The sequence below is a fragment of the Convolutriloba macropyga genome, chromosome 11 (genome assembly GCF_964194025.1).
Source record: "Convolutriloba macropyga chromosome 11, txConMacr16.3, whole genome shotgun sequence".
In the NCBI taxonomy this organism is placed as follows: domain Eukaryota; kingdom Metazoa; phylum Xenacoelomorpha; order Acoela; family Convolutidae; genus Convolutriloba; species Convolutriloba macropyga.
In genome coordinates, this window is record NC_134478.1 from 52239311 (window position 1) to 52259021 (window position 19711).

At 36.7% G+C, this 19711-nt stretch overlaps 1 protein-coding gene across 1 annotated transcript in view; it reads left to right on the forward strand.

Moving 5' to 3' along the window:
• Nucleotides 1–19711, forward strand: part of LOC142349168 (uncharacterized) — a 155842-nt gene that overhangs the window by 5728 nt on the left and 130403 nt on the right. Inside the window, exons 3-4 of the mRNA XM_075400581.1 lie at nt 480–773; nt 1137–1427. Of these exons, the coding sequence (XP_075256696.1) occupies nt 480–773; nt 1137–1427 (585 nt within the window). The remainder of the gene's footprint in view (nt 1–479; nt 774–1136; nt 1428–19711) is intronic.

Consider the following 19711-nt stretch of genomic DNA (forward strand, 5'->3'; position numbering starts at 1 on the left):
CGATAACTTTGAACTGTATAATTTCAACAGAAACCTGACAAAATTATGCTCTTTTTTGTATGAAGCTACGTGCACTCGACCAACATTGTCGAGTTGTCAGCAATTACGGAAAAAAATTGTTGAAAAGCGTAACAAATGAGTTGATAATTTAAATTTTTCCTTTATTCGAATTTAACACAGGGCTTCCATTCCAAAACCTGATGCATTTTTTCACACATCTGGGAAAATTCTTTATTTTTCTGGTGTTAAGATAATTTTCCACTTAGAAAATTTGATTAAATCATTACATCACAAATTTAGCTGGCAGTCATTTAGATCATTGCTTGCTCTCGCTTAGATTATTTCGTCATCTTATTTTGTAACTCCTCAAATTTAAGCTAAGTAAAAGATTATATGCTCCTGAAAACTTATATTTTTTTTTCAACATAACTTAGCAAGCCACAAAATCAAGTGCATGGTTCACTTTCATCTTATTTCAGATCCCAGGGAACCCAAAAACTCCACGCTTGATACGAATAGGGATACAACTGAAATTGTCATAACCGGCGCCTCATCTTCGCCCGTTGAAGCGGAAGTTGGACTTATTGACGAGTTTGACCTCGATTCTATATCTCCAAATGACGGTACCAACGATGGCCCAGTAGCCGTGGCGGGTTCACTTACATTGGGGAATTTGACAGCTGGAACTATTTACACCATCAATTTAAAGAGTCGAATTACGTCATGTTCGGGAGTGGACTCGCTCAATACTACAACTATCATTGAATGCACCGGTAATGCGTTTCTCAAATGCTTGAAATTGTGTTAAGATGTCTATATCATAAATTTGTAACGATTTTGTGGATCCAAGATGAAGGCGAGTGTTATTCGTTGACAAATCACACAAAACTTATGAAAAATTTTCGAATTTAAAAAAAATCATTCAATCGGTGGTAGATCACTTAAATTGTTCATAAAGCCTTCATGAGATCTTTTTCCTACGATTAAATGCAACAATTCCTGTTTTTTGACTTCAATTATCGATGTATCAGCGAATCTGTAACGTAGCTACCGCAAGGATATCAAGGGCTGTTGTAAAGATAGAAAATTCAATTCTTTCAAGTCTACGTCATTAGTTAAACTTTTCTCTGCTTTAGTTCCTCGAGAACCTAAAAACACAACAATCACAACTACTTTCGACGAGAAAACAATCATCATAACGGGGAATTCAACTGAAATTGAAGCATCCTCAGGTCTTCTTGACAATTATAAAGTGCACTCTCTTTCACCAAATCATGGCTCAAATGATGGTCCTGCGACCAAAAATGCGTCACTGACTTTGTCTGATTTAACCCCAGGAACGGAATACACGATACAATTGAAGACTGAAATCGATGGATGTGGTGGCGTATCTTCAACTAACTTCACGCAATTTGTCAAATGCACAAGTACTTTTAAACTGTCTCTTAATCATTTATAAGTTTTTTGCCTCAAGTCAAATGAGATCAGCAAGCTTCACTCTCCAAGTTCAAATTAGAAGACGTTTTTCCATTCTTTAAAATTTGGTGTCATTCTTTCCATAATTATTTCTAATCTCCTTTAGAAAAACAGGGCTTTCAGTTGTTTAGATAGCTCTGCACTCTGGATCTCATTTAGATGTTTCTTTTTGTTCCGTTGGGAGAAACAGTGCCTATTTTTTCAGACAAAAATCAAAGCTTCCGATGTTTTTTATATTGTGGTTTCAACAAAATTTTTAATCAGTAGAGTTGTTTTTTTATAAATAGTTATCACTTAATTTAAGAATGAGTTTTAATTAGGTTTTGTGGAAGACCCTACGCAGGCCTTAAAGTCGATTTGAATATACTTGAGCACAGCAGGCTGAGCTTTCTTGTTGCGTCAGAAGCGAAAACGATAATGCTGCTAAAACAATATTTTTTATTGCAACTAAATTTAACGTTTTCCTATTTGAGTAAAACAGAGCTCGAAATGTGCCGTTTTCTTCCACATAATTTTTTATCAAAAAATTCCGATAACAAAGCTGTAAATACTCAACTACTTTAAAAAATTCCAAGTATTTAGAAGCACGAAAATGTCAATTGAGTAATTTGACACGTAATTTACAAAAGTTGTTAATGACAGAATAAACAATTTATTTGGCAATAAGTTGTTAATGACAGAATAAACAATTTTTTTTTCAAGGCAGCATTTATTGGAATTTTTTGTCCTTAAACTTGTGAATCCTTTTTATAGAAATTATGTTCATTATCAAGAACAGAAGGAACTTAGGTTCCAAATAAAATTGACGTTAAGATTATTTTGTAATAAAAAAATTTTTTTTTCAATAGGTAAACAATTTAACTTGATGTTGGTTTTGGTTTTATGAAAATGGAAAAAATATTATAGCAGTGGAAATACTGAATGTACACCTCCAACCAATCAGAAACTGAGAAGACACTATTCTCTTTTATATAGAGAGAACTGAACTAACTGAAGTCAGTCTATTAGTTAGATACACCATGTGTATACCATTGACTCCGGTGCTATACTTCTTATCCACCGTAATAATAGAAGTTTACTCTCAGTGTTTTACAGAGTCGGTTAGTCTTAGAGATATAGGTATGTCTAATTCGCGCGCAGAAATAAGTAGCGCTAGCTCTTTATACTTTGATGCTGTAAACGGAGCCCACGTCGGGTCTGCCTTAACTGCTGCGACCAGTGAGTTAACAAACTCTAACCATAAAAAGAACTCACACAAAACACCCTTTTTTCTTCTGAGAAAGCAACTTAGAACAAGATTACGCAGTTTTTCACTCTTTATTTATTTTAAGTTTAAGAAAAAGGGGAACACAACCCCAATTAAAACCAAATTATTAATATATATCCACAAAAAAAAATAAGATGGATTATCACACTGATCAACTTTCCTCTAACACACCAGCACACTCGGATGAGTTACAACTCGCAGTTCTCACACAACAAAACAGACGCTTAACACGCGAAATTCTACCCTTTAAAGTTAAACATTCTCGCCAACAAGATGAGTTTAAAATATTCTTATATACAGCAAAACAGCTCAAATATCACTATTTTGCAGTAGAACAACAACCACATCTTTTTTTACCTTTCTTTACCTCTCTTTCATCATCTTTCTTTCATGCTTATGGAGCTCAACTCACAAAAGGCTCAATTCTTTTCATTTGTGATCCCCTAACAAACAAAAATATCTCGTTAATATACGATACTCTTTTTCATCCATTATCAGTCACACTACTTGAATTCCTTAACGGAATATGGTCTGAAGTACAACCTTCGGATAGAAAAGGAATATTTAGGAAATCTTCTTTCGAATTTCTTAAACGTCTTGTACCTACACTTAGTGCTAATGCTTCACGCTCTCGAAAAGAAAGCGTCCACAAAATCGCTAGACAAGAAACAGAAGTATTCACTCACCTTCTAAAGATATATATAAGCTCTGTTACAGATGCAGACTTAAATGAAGGAGAGATGTTTGATTCTCGCGCTCTTCTTTCTTGGTAAATACACAGATTTTGGAAAAGTCTGGTAAGACACACATTTCCAGCCACAAAACTAATAGCAGAAACCTACCCTCGAATAATACCCAAGTTGCCATTGACACTCCTTTATGACCCAAGTTGGTTTCCAAGAAATTTTGTAAACATTCCGGAAATACCATCCAAAATCATCCAAAAATTATCCATTAACCACCATAATATAGAAATTAGAAACTATAATGCGGAAACACAACCATTTACTTGTACAAATATTCAAGAAAACGCAAATACTTCTCTGGAAGCTTCATCAATTGAAAATATGGATACACTAACCCATCCTCAACAATCGGAAAACGAAATGAACGAAACAACCGAAACAGTTTTCAACTCAACTTTGTTAGATGATGGAACACTCTTTTCAACACATACGGTAAACACACTAATTCATCTTGAAGACAACGACCAAAATAATAACCAAAACAACAATGATAATAACACTAATATTATTTCAACTACTAATACCACTGATAGCACGCAATTTTACCAAAATCACCAACACAGACAACATGTGAACTCAACTGAATTGCCACAATAATTCAACCCCACCTACACATGGGACTAACCAAAATATCCAAATCACTCCACAACAAATATTAAATATTGTTAGACAATTAAATTCACCAACTACACAACAGAATACAAACGCACCGACTCCTTAATATTTACAAGTGGCGTCTACACAAACGCTATGACCTGTAGTCCGTAGGAATACACAGATGATGTATCCCTACCTAGGCAGCGCGATGCCAATGCAACAGTCTTTAAGACCGTTCGATGGTACTGATCCTACCTATACAACAGAAAGTTTTTTAAAAGGCTATCACAGCAAATATGGTAATGACAGCAGGACCAGAGCAGCCTGATTCACCATTTCATGAGAACCTGGATCTTGAAACAAATTGCCATGATCCAGACAGCCATAATAGGAGCAGCAAAGCAATGGTATTCACATCTTCCTCTAGATATCAAAAAGAATTGGCAAACGTTTTGTCGTGAATTTCAGAAAACATTCGATAACCAACAATCGCAAACACAAGCGATTTTTTTGCTAGAAAGCAAAACACGTGCTTCTGGTGAACAAATTAAGAGTAGCAAACAAATTAGGTAAACAAATTAGCACATAGAATAGAACAAATGACTCCAAAAGCATTTGTTAACAATGCCCAGATATGCGAAATGCTTAAATGAATGACGCACTTGTCAAAGCACTCAATGCACAACTAGCTAGAATAGCACTTAAAAAGATTGCAAATCACAAATCAGCCGCACTGGAACCACAACTTCCATTTGCACAACTGGTCGAAAAAATGCACCAAGAAGATATTACAAGAGCACATATATATAGACACAAATTAAACACAAATTCCACTCTTTCTTCCTCAATTAATAATCTCTCCCTTGAGATAGATAACCTCACAGTAGATGATATACACACAATGGAAAAAGATATTGCTCACGGGATAAATGTAATACGACATAATTACTCAATTAATCTTAGCTTTAAAGGAATACCACTTTTCCTAAAATTCAACAAAAAATGTTCACGCTCATGACATATTATCTCTACGTGCCCTGAAAAAAAAGGTATACAGAACCACTTAAAAAACCTAACTTCCACAAACAAAATTTTAATCGAGCAATGAAAGGCATTCAAAACCTTCCCAACAGACAAGTCACATTGAATAACATGACAGATAAACCACTACTGTTCTCACATCCCTCTCGCAGCAATAGCAGAGAACACCGAATTAATTCAAGACACAGAAGTCCAAATAAATTTTCACAAAATACCTCAAAGTTCACCATACCCAAGACCAAATTTTGAAAATAATTCCCATTATAATTCTAGACCACAATCACCTCACTATAACCGAGACGGAAATCGCTCACGAGGACCGCTCTCACGAAATAGACTTCGTAATGTTAGGAATAACATTAATTCGATACTAGATCAAGAACAATAGGACAACAACACGCCAAATACTGAAAATACAGACACACCAATTGTCTCCGAAAAAATACTCCTCGAACAACAATTTAATGATTTACTTTTAGAGCTAAACCAAGATGAACATTTCAACTGGCAAGAGGAATGTAACACTCTCACAGAGGAATACATTTTTTCTACCTCCTGTAAAACAATATGTGGGCACTTCCACTTACAATATATACACAACAAACAATTGATCATAAGAAAACAATCTCTCCACCGCATCTAGAAATAGATTCTTTCTAGACTTTTGCGCAGCACTCAATATATTAAATACTGACACTTGTAATGAAATCACAGAATATCATAAACTACAGCTAAAAGCAACAACGTTTGTTCTCTCAGCAGCAAATATTTCTAAATTACAGTCAAATGGCACAATAAAACTCACTCTATATCCAGACGTAACGGAAAGTCGAACAATCAAAAACATTTCAAATACACTCACTTTTAATGTATCAAACACAAAATTTAATATTCTGGGTACAGCTTTCCTAGAAAAAATGTAGATTCAACAAAAAATGTTCATCTCATACACTGGAGATCAAAGATAATAATGATATCAAATCACTAAATTTTTATGAATCTTCAATTTAACCAACCCCGTATTGTTCACGATTACTTCCAGTAATTGGAGATCAATCAATATACTTCACACCATCTGAACACCGAATTTTAACTTATTCTTTAACCGCATAGGAATGTAAGAATAAAAAAGCAAATGGTACCATCCTTTATGCATCTGAGTTTTCATTCATACTACTACGCAAAAATATGTTTTTCTCTATAATGAATATAACTATTCTCGAATATCCCTATCAGTCATTTATTCAAATCCTAATTCAAAACCCTTTGAATCACCCTTTAACACTTGTAAAAAAAATAATTGGATATGCACAACGAGATGTTTCACTTAATGACTATTAAACCGCAAGATATCGCATAAATGAACTCACGGATTTCATGAATGATTACACTTTAAATTACTTCACTCAAGGTACATCGGAAACACTGAAAAAAATCTATTTTTAATTCTCAGTAAACAACAAGAACGCGAATATAAATCTCAACAGAAGAGATTCACCATACCTTTTGACGTCTCAAAATTCACTGAAACAGATAAAGAATTTCTCACCATGTTTAATTTTGAAAACACAAAACTAACACAAACAAATTTTGAAAAATTAGCACAACTTCTCACACAATTTAAAAAATGCTATGCGACCTCCAAATTTGATGTTGGAAAAATTAAGGTAGAACCAGATCTTCCCCTAAAAGCAACAGCTATCCTTAAAAAGCAAATAGGTACTCTTATCCAACTCCAATTACAAGATAGAGTACAACACTTACTCGGCATTGTAACACATTTTGACATCATAGCACCCGTAAATACAGACTTTTTAACTACCGAAAACCCATTTATTAACCAAGTAATCATTCTTAAAAAAGAGAACTACTAAAAACTGTCCTAGATGCTCGTCAATTAAACACAATGATTGACGAAAGAAAATGTAGTTGGCCCATAGAACCAATCCAAGTCATTTTAACAAGAATTAAAGGACCAATATTCTCTATAGCCGATATGAACAGTGCATATAACCAAATGCCACTTGATAAACCATCACAAAGACTCAGTGACAACTTAATTACCATCACAAAGACAACAAATTTACTTATGTTGAGGATTTTTCATCCAAGATACAACAACCGACCTAATGTTACAAACACTCACTCATTGTCACACTATTCTAAAGAATGAAATCCTCAAAGCTGCTCCAGATAAATCTTTTTTTTTCTTAGACTCAGTTAAATTTTCGACGGATTTTTAAAGTTACAACCACCAAAGATAAACAAGAAATTAAAAATTTTGTAGGATTCCTCACTTTTATTCCAATATATATATATATATATATATATATATATATATATATATATATATAACCTACAAGTCACTCTCGGACCTTTTTATCTCCAACTCCGGGATACAACAGATTTTAAATGGACTCCTGAGTTACAAAAAACATTTGATAGAACAAAGAAGGAGCTTACGGACGGAACACTCCGCCTTGCGATCCCAAACTCAGAAAAACCTTTTTATATCCTCTGCAATGCCTCTAACTATGGCATTAAAAAATCAATTTGGGATGTTGGAGTTAGTAACAGCAAATTCTCGTCTAATTTCAACCACAGAACTTAGACTTTCCACCATTCTCGAATGTTCAGCTATCATTTATGCACACTCAGAATACGAGTTCCTCATCCAAGGATGTACACACCCAGTAATATTATACACTGATCATAAACCAATTTTATTCTTAATCACACGAAACAATAATTCGTGTATATATAATACACACGAAACACATGAAGAATAAACCAAACCACAGAGTTTAAAAATTCCAATTAATTTTAATGAAATTTCCTAAGTTACGGGAAGGAAGGAAAAAACTTTTCACTTCCAGACTTGCTAAGTCGCTCTCTAACGGCTACGTTACCAGACAAACACCGTCGCCGCACAGTTGAAATACCCGATTCGATTGAATTCTTTGTGACACACAATCAAAATACACAACCTATACAGTGTCACTAAGCTGTATCAACAGAATACATTAATTCAATATCTGCAGACACTCATGTAGAATTACCGCACTTTCCAATCTATCTACAGATTAAAGACAATTATTTCAAACTACAATTAGAAAATAATCTTTATCTTCTGGTTTAATTTTACGAAATTCAGACCAAAGCACAACCTTTAGATAAAATACACCAACAAAAAATACAACAATTTAAAAATAAATACTCACTCCCAGAAACTTACCCTATGATACAAAACACGGATGTTACACTGAACACAAATAAAACAGAACATTTCACGCAATTTAATCACGACGCAAATTATGCCAAACTAAAAAAATTTATAAAATTTTCACTTCCAGCAATGAATGACTTTATCCCAAAATCCCCAATCCTATATAACTACTTCTACGAAGAACAAACAGAAATAAATGATATGCGTCTCTATGAAACACAACAAAGACCCAGTTCTCAGACAATTCTTACTTTGGAAACGCTACAAAAAAATTTCCCCACACCTTCACTAACTATTCGAGCGAATAAAATATTACTACACTAATATAGACGTTTCCAAAATTTAGCAATAATCTCTTGTATTACATACAAGAAACAACGTCACCAAAAATTTGTCTAACACTCTCTCTTCTCCTAGTCATCTTTTACAAAGCACACTCTCATGATCTTTCAGGACACCCTGGTCGTGAAAAAACACACGCAACAATCACAGAGAATTACTATTTCCCGAACATTATTACTTGGATTGCAATACTTACACAAGATTGCTTGAATTGCCATACTAGCAAATCCATGCCAAATCTGTTAATAGCACCACAACAGCCATTTTTAGAAGTTTCACCATACTTCAATCACCGTATTTCATTGTATACAAAATGTCCAATCTCATCATCTTCTGATGGGAACTCTTACGTCTATGTTATTTTAGGCAAATTTACACACTATGTTGTACTCCACACTTCACCCAAAAATGACGCCACTCACGCACTCACAGTATTATTTGACCATTTGATCGTTAAATTCGGAATACAGGGTATTTTGGTAACAGATAATGGAAGTAAAAACATTAACGGAGAATTTACACATTTCTGCCGCACATATAATGTACAATTCAAACCAGTACGCCATATGCACAGTGGTCTAATGGACTCGTTGAAAACAGTAACCGCCAATTGAACACATTTCTTCGCACAGTCATAGACTCACAATATGACACGTGGTCACAGAAAGTTAAAGTATTTCCGTTTGCATTCAATTCAAAAGTTAGGACCAATATGAACCTTTCACCATATGAACTTGTTTTTGCTCAAAAAACAAAGAAAGCTATAATGTTCAATCTATCTTCCAACACAGATCGCTTAGGGAACTAAAAACCCACAGAAAATTCACAATATATTTGTTTCCCTAACCATACACATACTGACCACTTAGGTCATCACCCTCAAATTAAAACGATACAGAAAAGAACCTTTGCACATCGGTTTCTCAATCGAAAAGATAAACTCGGAAGTTTATAATGAAGTACACAATTATTTAAACCAAAACAAACATTTACGCACTTTTATAAATTGCCGTTTTGAAACGGCGCAACCACTTAAAATTAATACTTATGAGTAAGTTGTAAATAAAGTCACACAAATCGGAGTTTCCAAAAAGATCCAACCAGAGAAGATTGGACCTTACAAAATAATTGCCACTCCTACATTAGTCATCTATAAACTAGAATATTTTTCTGGTAAACAAAAAATCCGTCATAGAAGTAATATAGTACCATATTATCCCAAAGAACTCTTCGTTCAAGAACAAATGGAGAAATACTTCTTGGATAATTCACTTCTAAAACTCCATCGTAAAAAACCACTGCTTACCAAGTCGAAGACTGTCTCGTTCAGTCTAGACAAACTGAATGTACCATCCACGGACAACCTTCCCCCTCAGTTACTTTGTAACCCGTCTGAAATACCCGAACACACTTCAGAAAACTACACTGCCAGAGATAATCGTCTTCGACGACAACTAATAAAAGACTACAGACTCTTTATACCACAATCAAAATTTTCGGCTTCACGAACAATGAACATTTGAAAACATTCACACTTCACTATTAAATACATACCACATCACTCCTCTCGCTTCAAATAGCCGAACACAATTTAGTATAACTCGCTAAATAGCTAGTAAATATAATTTCCATAAAACAACAATTTCATCGTTCTCTTATACGAGAGGATAATTCGGATAGTTTTTTCACCCCTCTCCCCCGTAAAACAATTACTTTCACTGGGAAAGTTAATCAACCCATAGCACAGTAAACAGAGCACACGGACTATCTCTTCACCTGCTACCCTAGCAGAACCACAAAAACCCCTCCATCAGGAAATGAAAAGAAGGGAATTACAAACCATTCCCCACGATCATAATAAAAAGGAAATTAACTAAAAGTTAGGTTAATAACCGACCCACAGTTCGGTCTGGGAGCAATTCCCTAATTTCATTTATTTGCCAAGATATGACTTGGTAACTTTTTTGTACCCGAATAAAAGTCGTGGTCAGGCAAAAACATATCGTCTAAAATCACTTCTCAGTCCACCGCTCGCCAAACTTAGTTGCTTCTCTCTTTTCTCTTCTCCTAAATAAAATTCATCAAATACTCTATCTTCACTCTTTAAAACTTCTCTTCTCCACTTTTCTTTTTCTAAACTTAGAAAAATCTCTCCTTTCTCTAAATTTTAAAATCAATTTTCACTCTTTTCTCTTTAACTATAAGAACTGTCTCACAGTGCAGTTCTTTGACTTCGTTGACATAAACGCAACAGCTCACAAAAGCTCAAAATTGTTCCACTCACGGAAGCAACCACAATACTCCAACTGCAAACTTTCAGCCGCACAGCACTGAAAGTTCAACTCAACCTCCATCAATCAATTGACAACAAGACCCACCACTCTAGATTCAACTATTCCCTTTCAGTCTCACAGTACTGAAAGCATCCTTCTTGACGAATTTCACCAGTTATGCAAATAACTTCTCAACATAGACTCGAAATATTCTTTGAACGAACCTCTTACGCGGATACCTTTAGATATATCCAAAATATTAAACCCAAACAAGTCCGCTTTCAAGATATCTTTTATAAACTTGATCACATCTTATTTTCACACACTTGCTGTGAATTGGTTTTCTATATTAGAGACTTCGATAACGAACACATTGCTCTTTTCTATCTCCCAATTTTTCCTCCACAAGCGACACCAAAAATTTCCATCCCAGCCTCATATGATATAAAATATATTAAAGAACACCTCAGATTGGTTGAGAAATACCAAAAACTTGTCAAACAACAACAACACAACAAATAAAAATAAATACCCCCACATTATCTTTTCATTTGAACGAAAAGAATACACAAATGCTGAAGTGTTAACAGTTTTTTCTGCTGATTTTTTAGATCTCATCTATCTACATTATGTCATTCCAGCAGAGTCACCCTGCGCAAAAACCAGAATGAATGTTGCGCAATTAAGTGTATCTACCTTAAATCTCTTAAAAATTGTTATCCCCACCTCTACTGACTATAAAATATATTATTGCAATAAGTGCCCCCTTCTGGGCCAAAGATTACTGTCACAATTGCGTCCTCTATTCAAAAATCCAACACTAACCCAAAAGCTCCCCCGTCTCAGAATCACCTAGTTGCTCATACAGCGAAGCAACTAAACAATCAACACCCAAAAATTTATCATTTAAACTCTTTTCTTTACTAAAAAAACTACAAACAAAAGAAACTGCGGAACGCCCATACTTAGTCATTACTAATGCCAAATCTTCAAATAGACCTCGTCCTACTGGACACCCTCTCCCACTTAACCCCCCAATCGGTAATCCCATATCCCCCCATCAAAGTCAAAAGCAAATACACCAAACGCAAGCACAACAGCAACAACGAACAACCACACAAATTTTATTGCCATAATCTGGTTTTCTTGCAAATACAACACTTCCTCCACCCATACTTAGACCAGCTCCTCCACGAGCACCACAACTTGAATTATTTAATTTTTCCAAAAACTCCACATTTTTCCCCTCGACCAATAAATTTTGCGAATACAGATAAAACAAGTAGTTCAGAATTGCCACAGCTGGTTCACACTGTTTCAAATATTAACGAAACCACACATGATATAAGACAATTTTCTGACACTTCTATTTCTGATCCAATTAGCTCTCAATTTTCTTCACCTACTCTGTCGCAAATTGCAAATAATCCCTTTAATCCGCCACAAGGACCAATAACCAATTTTGAACATTTATTGTCACAAACACACTGGAATCACTCTTTTAATTTAGTCAAATATAATCCACACTCTAGACTTTCTTACACATGTCCACTACATATTCTTTTTTCATATTACTACATTTAATTTCTTCACGTCCTTCCCCATTAAAACAACCAATTAAAGTTGACAAACATTATATTTCTACACCCAAAACAGGCATACAGGATCTTGTTGTCACACATTATGATTGTTCCCCAAAGCTTATCACAAATATGCAGTATTATAAGCTCAATAAAATTGGCGAATGTATAATCAAGCCCGCCGATTTTCAAATCCTTCCCACTCAAGTATCTTTTTGCAAAATCGAACACTACAAGTACGCACTTGCGCCATACACGCTAAACTTAGCGACAAGGAAAGTTTTTGTCACAAAATCGCACTCAAAAGAGGCTCTAGGTTTGATCACGATAACTGGTATGTTAACAATTTGGAAAAACCTTTCTTCCCCACAGAATTAGAAGCTCGTAGAGAACTTGCACGCGTTGGTCTCATAAGTAAACAACACTACCGCGCTCAGATGATACGATTCGATGTATTAGACAATCCCCTCTTGCAAGCTATTATAGAAGAAAAACAAAGCCGTTTTTGACTTGACCGTTATAGACCTTTCGCCTTCCAACACTGAAGCATGGTCTATAACCCGCGCGATCATAATTGGGTTCCTAATGCCACAGATAATCCCTTGGCTAACTGTCCCTGTAAACATCCAGAACATGATTATCATGTCATCCATACACTAGGATGGTCATTCCAACTAACTTACATCAACCTCACCTTTGTTGTTGCCTCAGAACACATGTACTATGGAAAAGTTCGCATTAAGTGCGATTTAGAACGAGGCTACTGTCCTCCAGATCACGCTATTAAAGCCGCAATCATTTGGGAACCCGAAAACCACTGCCGTATTTTTGATGTTGGAAGATCACACGCACGTTTGTTTAAATTTGAAAAACGATACTTCATTGCAACACTTGAAACAATGAAGCCAATTCCGGCCACAAGCCCATGTCACACATGTATTCTAGCCGTTTTCAGAAGCACCTTTATGATGAATCTGCACTTTCAATTTTTGAGGTACTCACAAAATCTCTCTATAAATGTATTGAAGATCGCCCACACTATGCCACTCAATATCAAGACATTTTTATACAATACCGAGAAGGTTGTAACTTTGTCTCGGGAAAACTGTCACCAGACTTCGATGACATGCACGTAATAGTTCCTGAAGGACAACCCTCTTTAACACCCTACACGAAAGCAAATATCCGTGATTGATATATCATTCCACAAGAATCACTATTATACCACAAATCAGAAAATTATGAGATATTTTAAAAAACAAAATTGGTTTGGTGCAGTTCACACTAATGTTCAGATCGACGCAAAACTTGATTACATGATCAATCGAGTCTTGCTCGAAATGGATCATACTAGCTTAATTGTTTATACAAAACTATGTGACTTAGATCGCGATCTAAAACAAACAGCTTTTATTCTACTAACACAAAATTTCCCTCTCGTTGGTTATATTATTAGAGGACAGCGACACACATTTGCTACACCTGAAAGTTAAAACGTAATTTCACTTTTTCAAAGCAAAGTTGTTTCATCAACCCCTTATCTGATAGAAAATCAATGTTTTGAACGAATTCCGATATATTACCAAAACAAATTACAATTTGTAGACCAAGTCACCCAAAAGACGTTCCCTTGGTCCATTAAAGCACCGTGTAAATCCGAAAATTTTGATTAACTTGACGCAGACGGCGATAACACATATCGCATAACACCCTACCCAATTAAGGGGCGAAACCCCGTTAAAACTCTCACGCCTGACAAAATTGAAAACCGCTTCACCCAAGCAGATTTTACCGCACAACAACTTGGAATATACAGTCAACACGATTGGACTAAGTCAAAAGATAAGATGAAATTTAACCAATTAGTTGACGATGCAGCCGAAAAGTTTGAAGTAGCACGAGCAGTAAATTTTGCAGAACTTGCAAAACGAGCACAATTGCAGGAACAATTCTCACAATTACGCACTGAATATAATGATTTCTTTAACAAACTCTTTATTAACGGCAAAGAATTCGCCTTCTTCCGTATTGATTGGCGTGACTTAATCAATGGTAACTAATTGGAATCTTTGAAAACTCTTTGTACTTATTAAAAGAAATAGCCATAATGTGGACTGTTTATAATTTTTTGCAGTGCCTTTTCGGCCTATTTCGTGGTGCATTTAACACCTATAATTAAAAATCACTTTTAGGACCCAATATCACATTGGCTAAAATTATATCCTCCGGATTTTTTGGAGTATTTTCACAAAAAATGTTTCATGTGCTACAAACCAATTCCTTACAATATAAACCACCATCACCTAAAAAACGACGTAGACATTCAGTTGACAGTTGCACTTCAAACTCTCAAAAAGAAATGAATCTATTACACAAAAATTCTATAAGAAATTCTCTTCTCCTGTACACAATAATTCAAATACACGACACACTTCCACTTTACCAGCTTCTATTTATCAATGCTATGAAACACCAGTTGCCTCTCGCACGAAACTAGATTTTCAATCTCTACACTTACACACTTTTCAACCCATTAAGCGTAAATGCTCACGTGGAATTTCTCTTTCCCAAGACTCTATTGGAAAAGACACTGACTATCAAAAAATCCCAGGAAGAACTCCTTTTTAATCTTCCAAGCACTCGCTTTTAACTTTTTTTTGTTTTAGTAACTCCACTGCAGTTCCCACCCACCAGGAATGAGGCTCACCAATCCCTGCAAATGTCGACCCTACGCCAAACGACTTCTGGAGGTTGACGACATTCTGCTCTCTCCCCTCACTCCACTGGTACTGGCACATACAGTACCCCAGCCTGTTTGCGAAATGCAAACACCTGCCCTCTTCACGATGGCCCGATATTCTCCGCAGCCACAGTCTGTAGACACCGCGAATTATGGGCGGGTGAACCCACTGCCTTCATTCCCCACCTCTTCCTCGAGCGCAGGTGAACTTCACCTATACATTGACAGCGACACGAGTTCGCCCTCGATTGCGATCGGACAGGCCATCTCGTCACAAAATCTGGGACTTTTACAAACCTCATATTCACCCTCACTCAACTCCACTGTTCATACGGTATCAGTATCACAACTACCACCTCAGCAAACTAGTATTCCTTCTTGGGCTGATGAAGTGGACCAATCTGGGCATTCCACACCCGAAACAGTCGTTCCTAATTGGCCCTACTCTGATAGGATTCGTGGACCACGACCACGATCACAACCACTGGTTTACCCACCGCCAGTAATGCCCACACCACACACACACACACACACACACAAACACACACACACACAACGCCCACCGGTACCCTCACCGCAGTACGGCCCGACTACACCACCTCTCAGGCCGCAATAGCCTTTCTCTCAGCCACCCTTCTACGATCAACCCACGTCGACAGACAACTACCCGTGTACTGACCCTTCACCTAGGAGGCGTCCACGAACCGCAATACTCGAAATCTACCCAGTTCGTTCCTCACCAATACGGGTTTTACAGTCGCCTGCTCGTCACAAAGCGAGCCCTCCACGAGGCGCACAGATCTCATCTTCTCGCGAGCGAGCAAATCCTTTTGCGCCAACACCCGTAATCCCCCACCCGTCGGAGGGACCCAATTTTCGTTTTCACGAATTCACAAACCCCCTCGGCATCAATACCTTAAAAGGTATACATATGCCAGAGAGGATCAACTACATTTCCACCCCGCCTCAACATACACTGAAGCCCAACGCCAGTTCCTGTTTTCTTGGACAGTTGGAGAACGAATATGTTCAAGAGGGATGGGATAAAGAACTGCCACTCAAATGTGTCCACCTTCCTCTAAACCCTCGTTTTACAGAACGATTTGGGCATCTGTCCAAATATTTCTTTGCACTTGCAGATCGCCCAAACGATTACCTCAATAACTTCTTCACTCGCGGCACTCTACCCTACAAAATCTATCAGAAGTACGACCCCTTCAATTTGCAATTCGGTTTCTTATATCCCACACAGATGGATGTAAATAACACCCCCACAAAGTAAATAGAGTGAAGATGCTTCAAACGATGCACAACTACTTATTTGTGCAACATCACTTTAAACAATCTAATCCTATCATCCACATGAATTCGCGTCTTCAGTACGCTAACACTAAACTGACATCACCCTACTACATGAACTGTAGTTATATAATCCAACCCAACTACTGTGAAGGCACCCTAGGTTATTTTGATCCAATCAAAATTACTTAATTTCCTCTCCACTCTATGCCAAAACTAACCGCCTCATCCTCGTCCCGATAGAATACCTATAATGTGTAGAGGGAGGCGCCTCGAAGTGTATTCATGATCACACCTTCAACCTCCTCTACAGGGACTGGATGGTCGACAGATTGGAAAATCGGCAGCCATCACAAGAGGAAACACAAATATTCAATCACCTCCTTGCGTTACAACCAAACCGCTACGTTGATCTGTATCCTCGTTCCCTCGCTGCTTGTCTGGCGCGTGATCCGGAATTCCTCGCCTTCTTCCGTGATCCAGACAATCGTGCTCCGGACTTCGAGTTCGAATATCGCACGTACGCTCCAGTCCTACAGCACACCCTGGGCTCACAGCCCCAAAAAAACTCAGAGACTCACTGCTCTCAAAACTCACCTAAAAATTTTTTCCTTTCTCTTCTTTCTATTTTCACTTTCCTCTTTCTGAATTTATATATTGACAATATTCTTTTCTTTTTCCACAACATTGAGGATTAGGATCAGTTCTTTTTTTCTTCCTCCCGGTCGGGACGTACTATAAGAAGGTATTAAATTTAACTAATAGATTTAATAGGGAAAGTAACTCACACAGTAGCTAAGAGATGGATTTCCACCAGAGGGTAAGCTGGTAAATCCGACTGGTTCAAGCCTTGTAGCAAGTGGAGATACCCAAAAATCTCCTCGTGCAAACCAGACAGAAACTACAGACTACAAGCGATCCTCCAACTGGGAACAAATCCTCACCACAAGACCAAGACAGTGAGAGCAAATGGGCATAGTTTGACAGGACTGACGTTACTGGACAGCACACATTGTAACTGAAACCCTTACTGTTTCTACGATCAAGACGAACCTCTTCACTGACGACACTAGTCACCACTTCACTTACAAGGACTCCAGACGACAACACAATTCACAACCCACTTCAGAGAGGACACAACTCATCACTCACTTCACCCCACCCTTCAACGAGGATGACACATTCAAAGTATTTCTGCTACACTTCACAAACTCGGATTTGAAACTCTCAACCCCGGATGGATGTAGCAGTGGAAATACTAAAGGTAAACCTCCAACCAATCAGAGACTGAGAAGCCAATATTCTTCTTGATATAGAGAGAACTGAACTAACTGAAGTCAGTCTATTAGTTAGATACACCATGTGTATACCATTAACTCCGGTGCTATACTTCTTAACAACCGTAATAATAGAAGTTTACTCTCAGTGTTTTACAGAGTCGGTTAGTCTTAGAGATATAGGTAAGTCTACTTCGCGCCCAGAAATAAGTAGCCCTAGCTCTTTATACTTTAAGGCTGTAAAAGGAGCCCACATCGGGTCTGCCTTAATTTTACAGTCGAAGTGTTACACAAAAGTTGAAGATGACCGCAGATTTGATGTCACCTGTCACATGTTTACATTACACTAGAGTTCTTCATCAGTCTGCTGGAGTAATTTTGGGACAAATTTAGTAAAGATTAGGCAAGGTGAATTTAGGCGTTTTCTGAAGAAGAAGTTTTATTGGAAAATTGCAATAATATATATCGAAGTCATTTAGCACGTGACTTCTTTTGTGTTCATTTTGCTTTGGAAGCCACTTAATCAGAATGCCAGGAAAAAATTATGGAATTTTTTTTCATATTTGTTGCAATGAATTGAACTTTTCTTTTTGAACAAATGCATCAAAAACGCTCGTTATTGGCAATTATTGATTCATGTCAAAATGAAACAATTAAGATCTTCTTTACTGCTAGCTTTCAATATATTTTTGAATTCTTTATTCAAGTCATGAATGCTCAACTTCCATTAAAAATCTTCACAATTCACAACCCACTTCAGAGAGGACACAACTCATCACTCACTTCACCCCACCCTTCAACGAGGATGACACATTCAAAGTATTTCTGCTACACTTCACAAACTCGGATTTGAAACTCTCAACCCCGGATGGATGTAGCAGTGGAAATACTAAAGGTAAACCTCCAACCAATCAGAGACTGAGAAGCCAATATTCTTCTTGATATAGAGAGAACTGAACTAACTGAAGTCAGTCTATTAGTTAGATACACCATGTGTATACCATTAACTCCGGTGCTATACTTCTTAACAACCGTAATAATAGAAGTTTACTCTCAGTGTTTTACAGAGTCGGTTAGTCTTAGAGATATAGGTAAGTCTACTTCGCGCCCAGAAATAAGTAGCCCTAGCTCTTTATACTTTAAGGCTGTAAAAGGAGCCCACATCGGGTCTGCCTTATTATTACAGTCGAAGTGTTACACAAAAGTTGAAGATGACCGCAGATTTGATGTCACCTGTCACATGTTTACACTACACTAGAGTTCTTCATCAGTCTGCTGGAGTAATTTTGGGACAAATTTAGTAAAGATTAGACAAGGTGAATTTAGGCGTTTTCTGAAGAAGAAGTTTTATTGGAAAATTGCATTAATATATATCGAAGTCATTTAGCGCGTGACTTCTTTTGTGTTCATTTTGCTTTGGAAGCCACTTAATCAGAATGCGAGGAAACAATTATGGAATTTTTTTTTCATATTTGTTGCAATGAATTGAACTTTTCTTTTTGAACAAATTCATCAAAAACGCTCGTTATTGGCATTTATTGCTTCATGTCAAAATGAAACAATTGAGATCCTCTTTACTGCTAGCTTTCAATATATTTTTGAACTCTTTATTCAAGTCATGAATGCTCAACTTCCATTAAAAATCTTGTTAAAAATATGCAGATATCGGGAAATTTTTAAAAACAACGTAGCCCAAAAATTTGAGAGAAATAAAAGTTCATTAAGCGTAAATGAATGAACTGCAATTTTTTTTTCAGTCTTCATAATACTTGAATGAATTCTTTAAGAGTCCTTGGAGGACTTCTTATAAATCCTAATCAGATTATCTATTGCATTTAACAAATTTT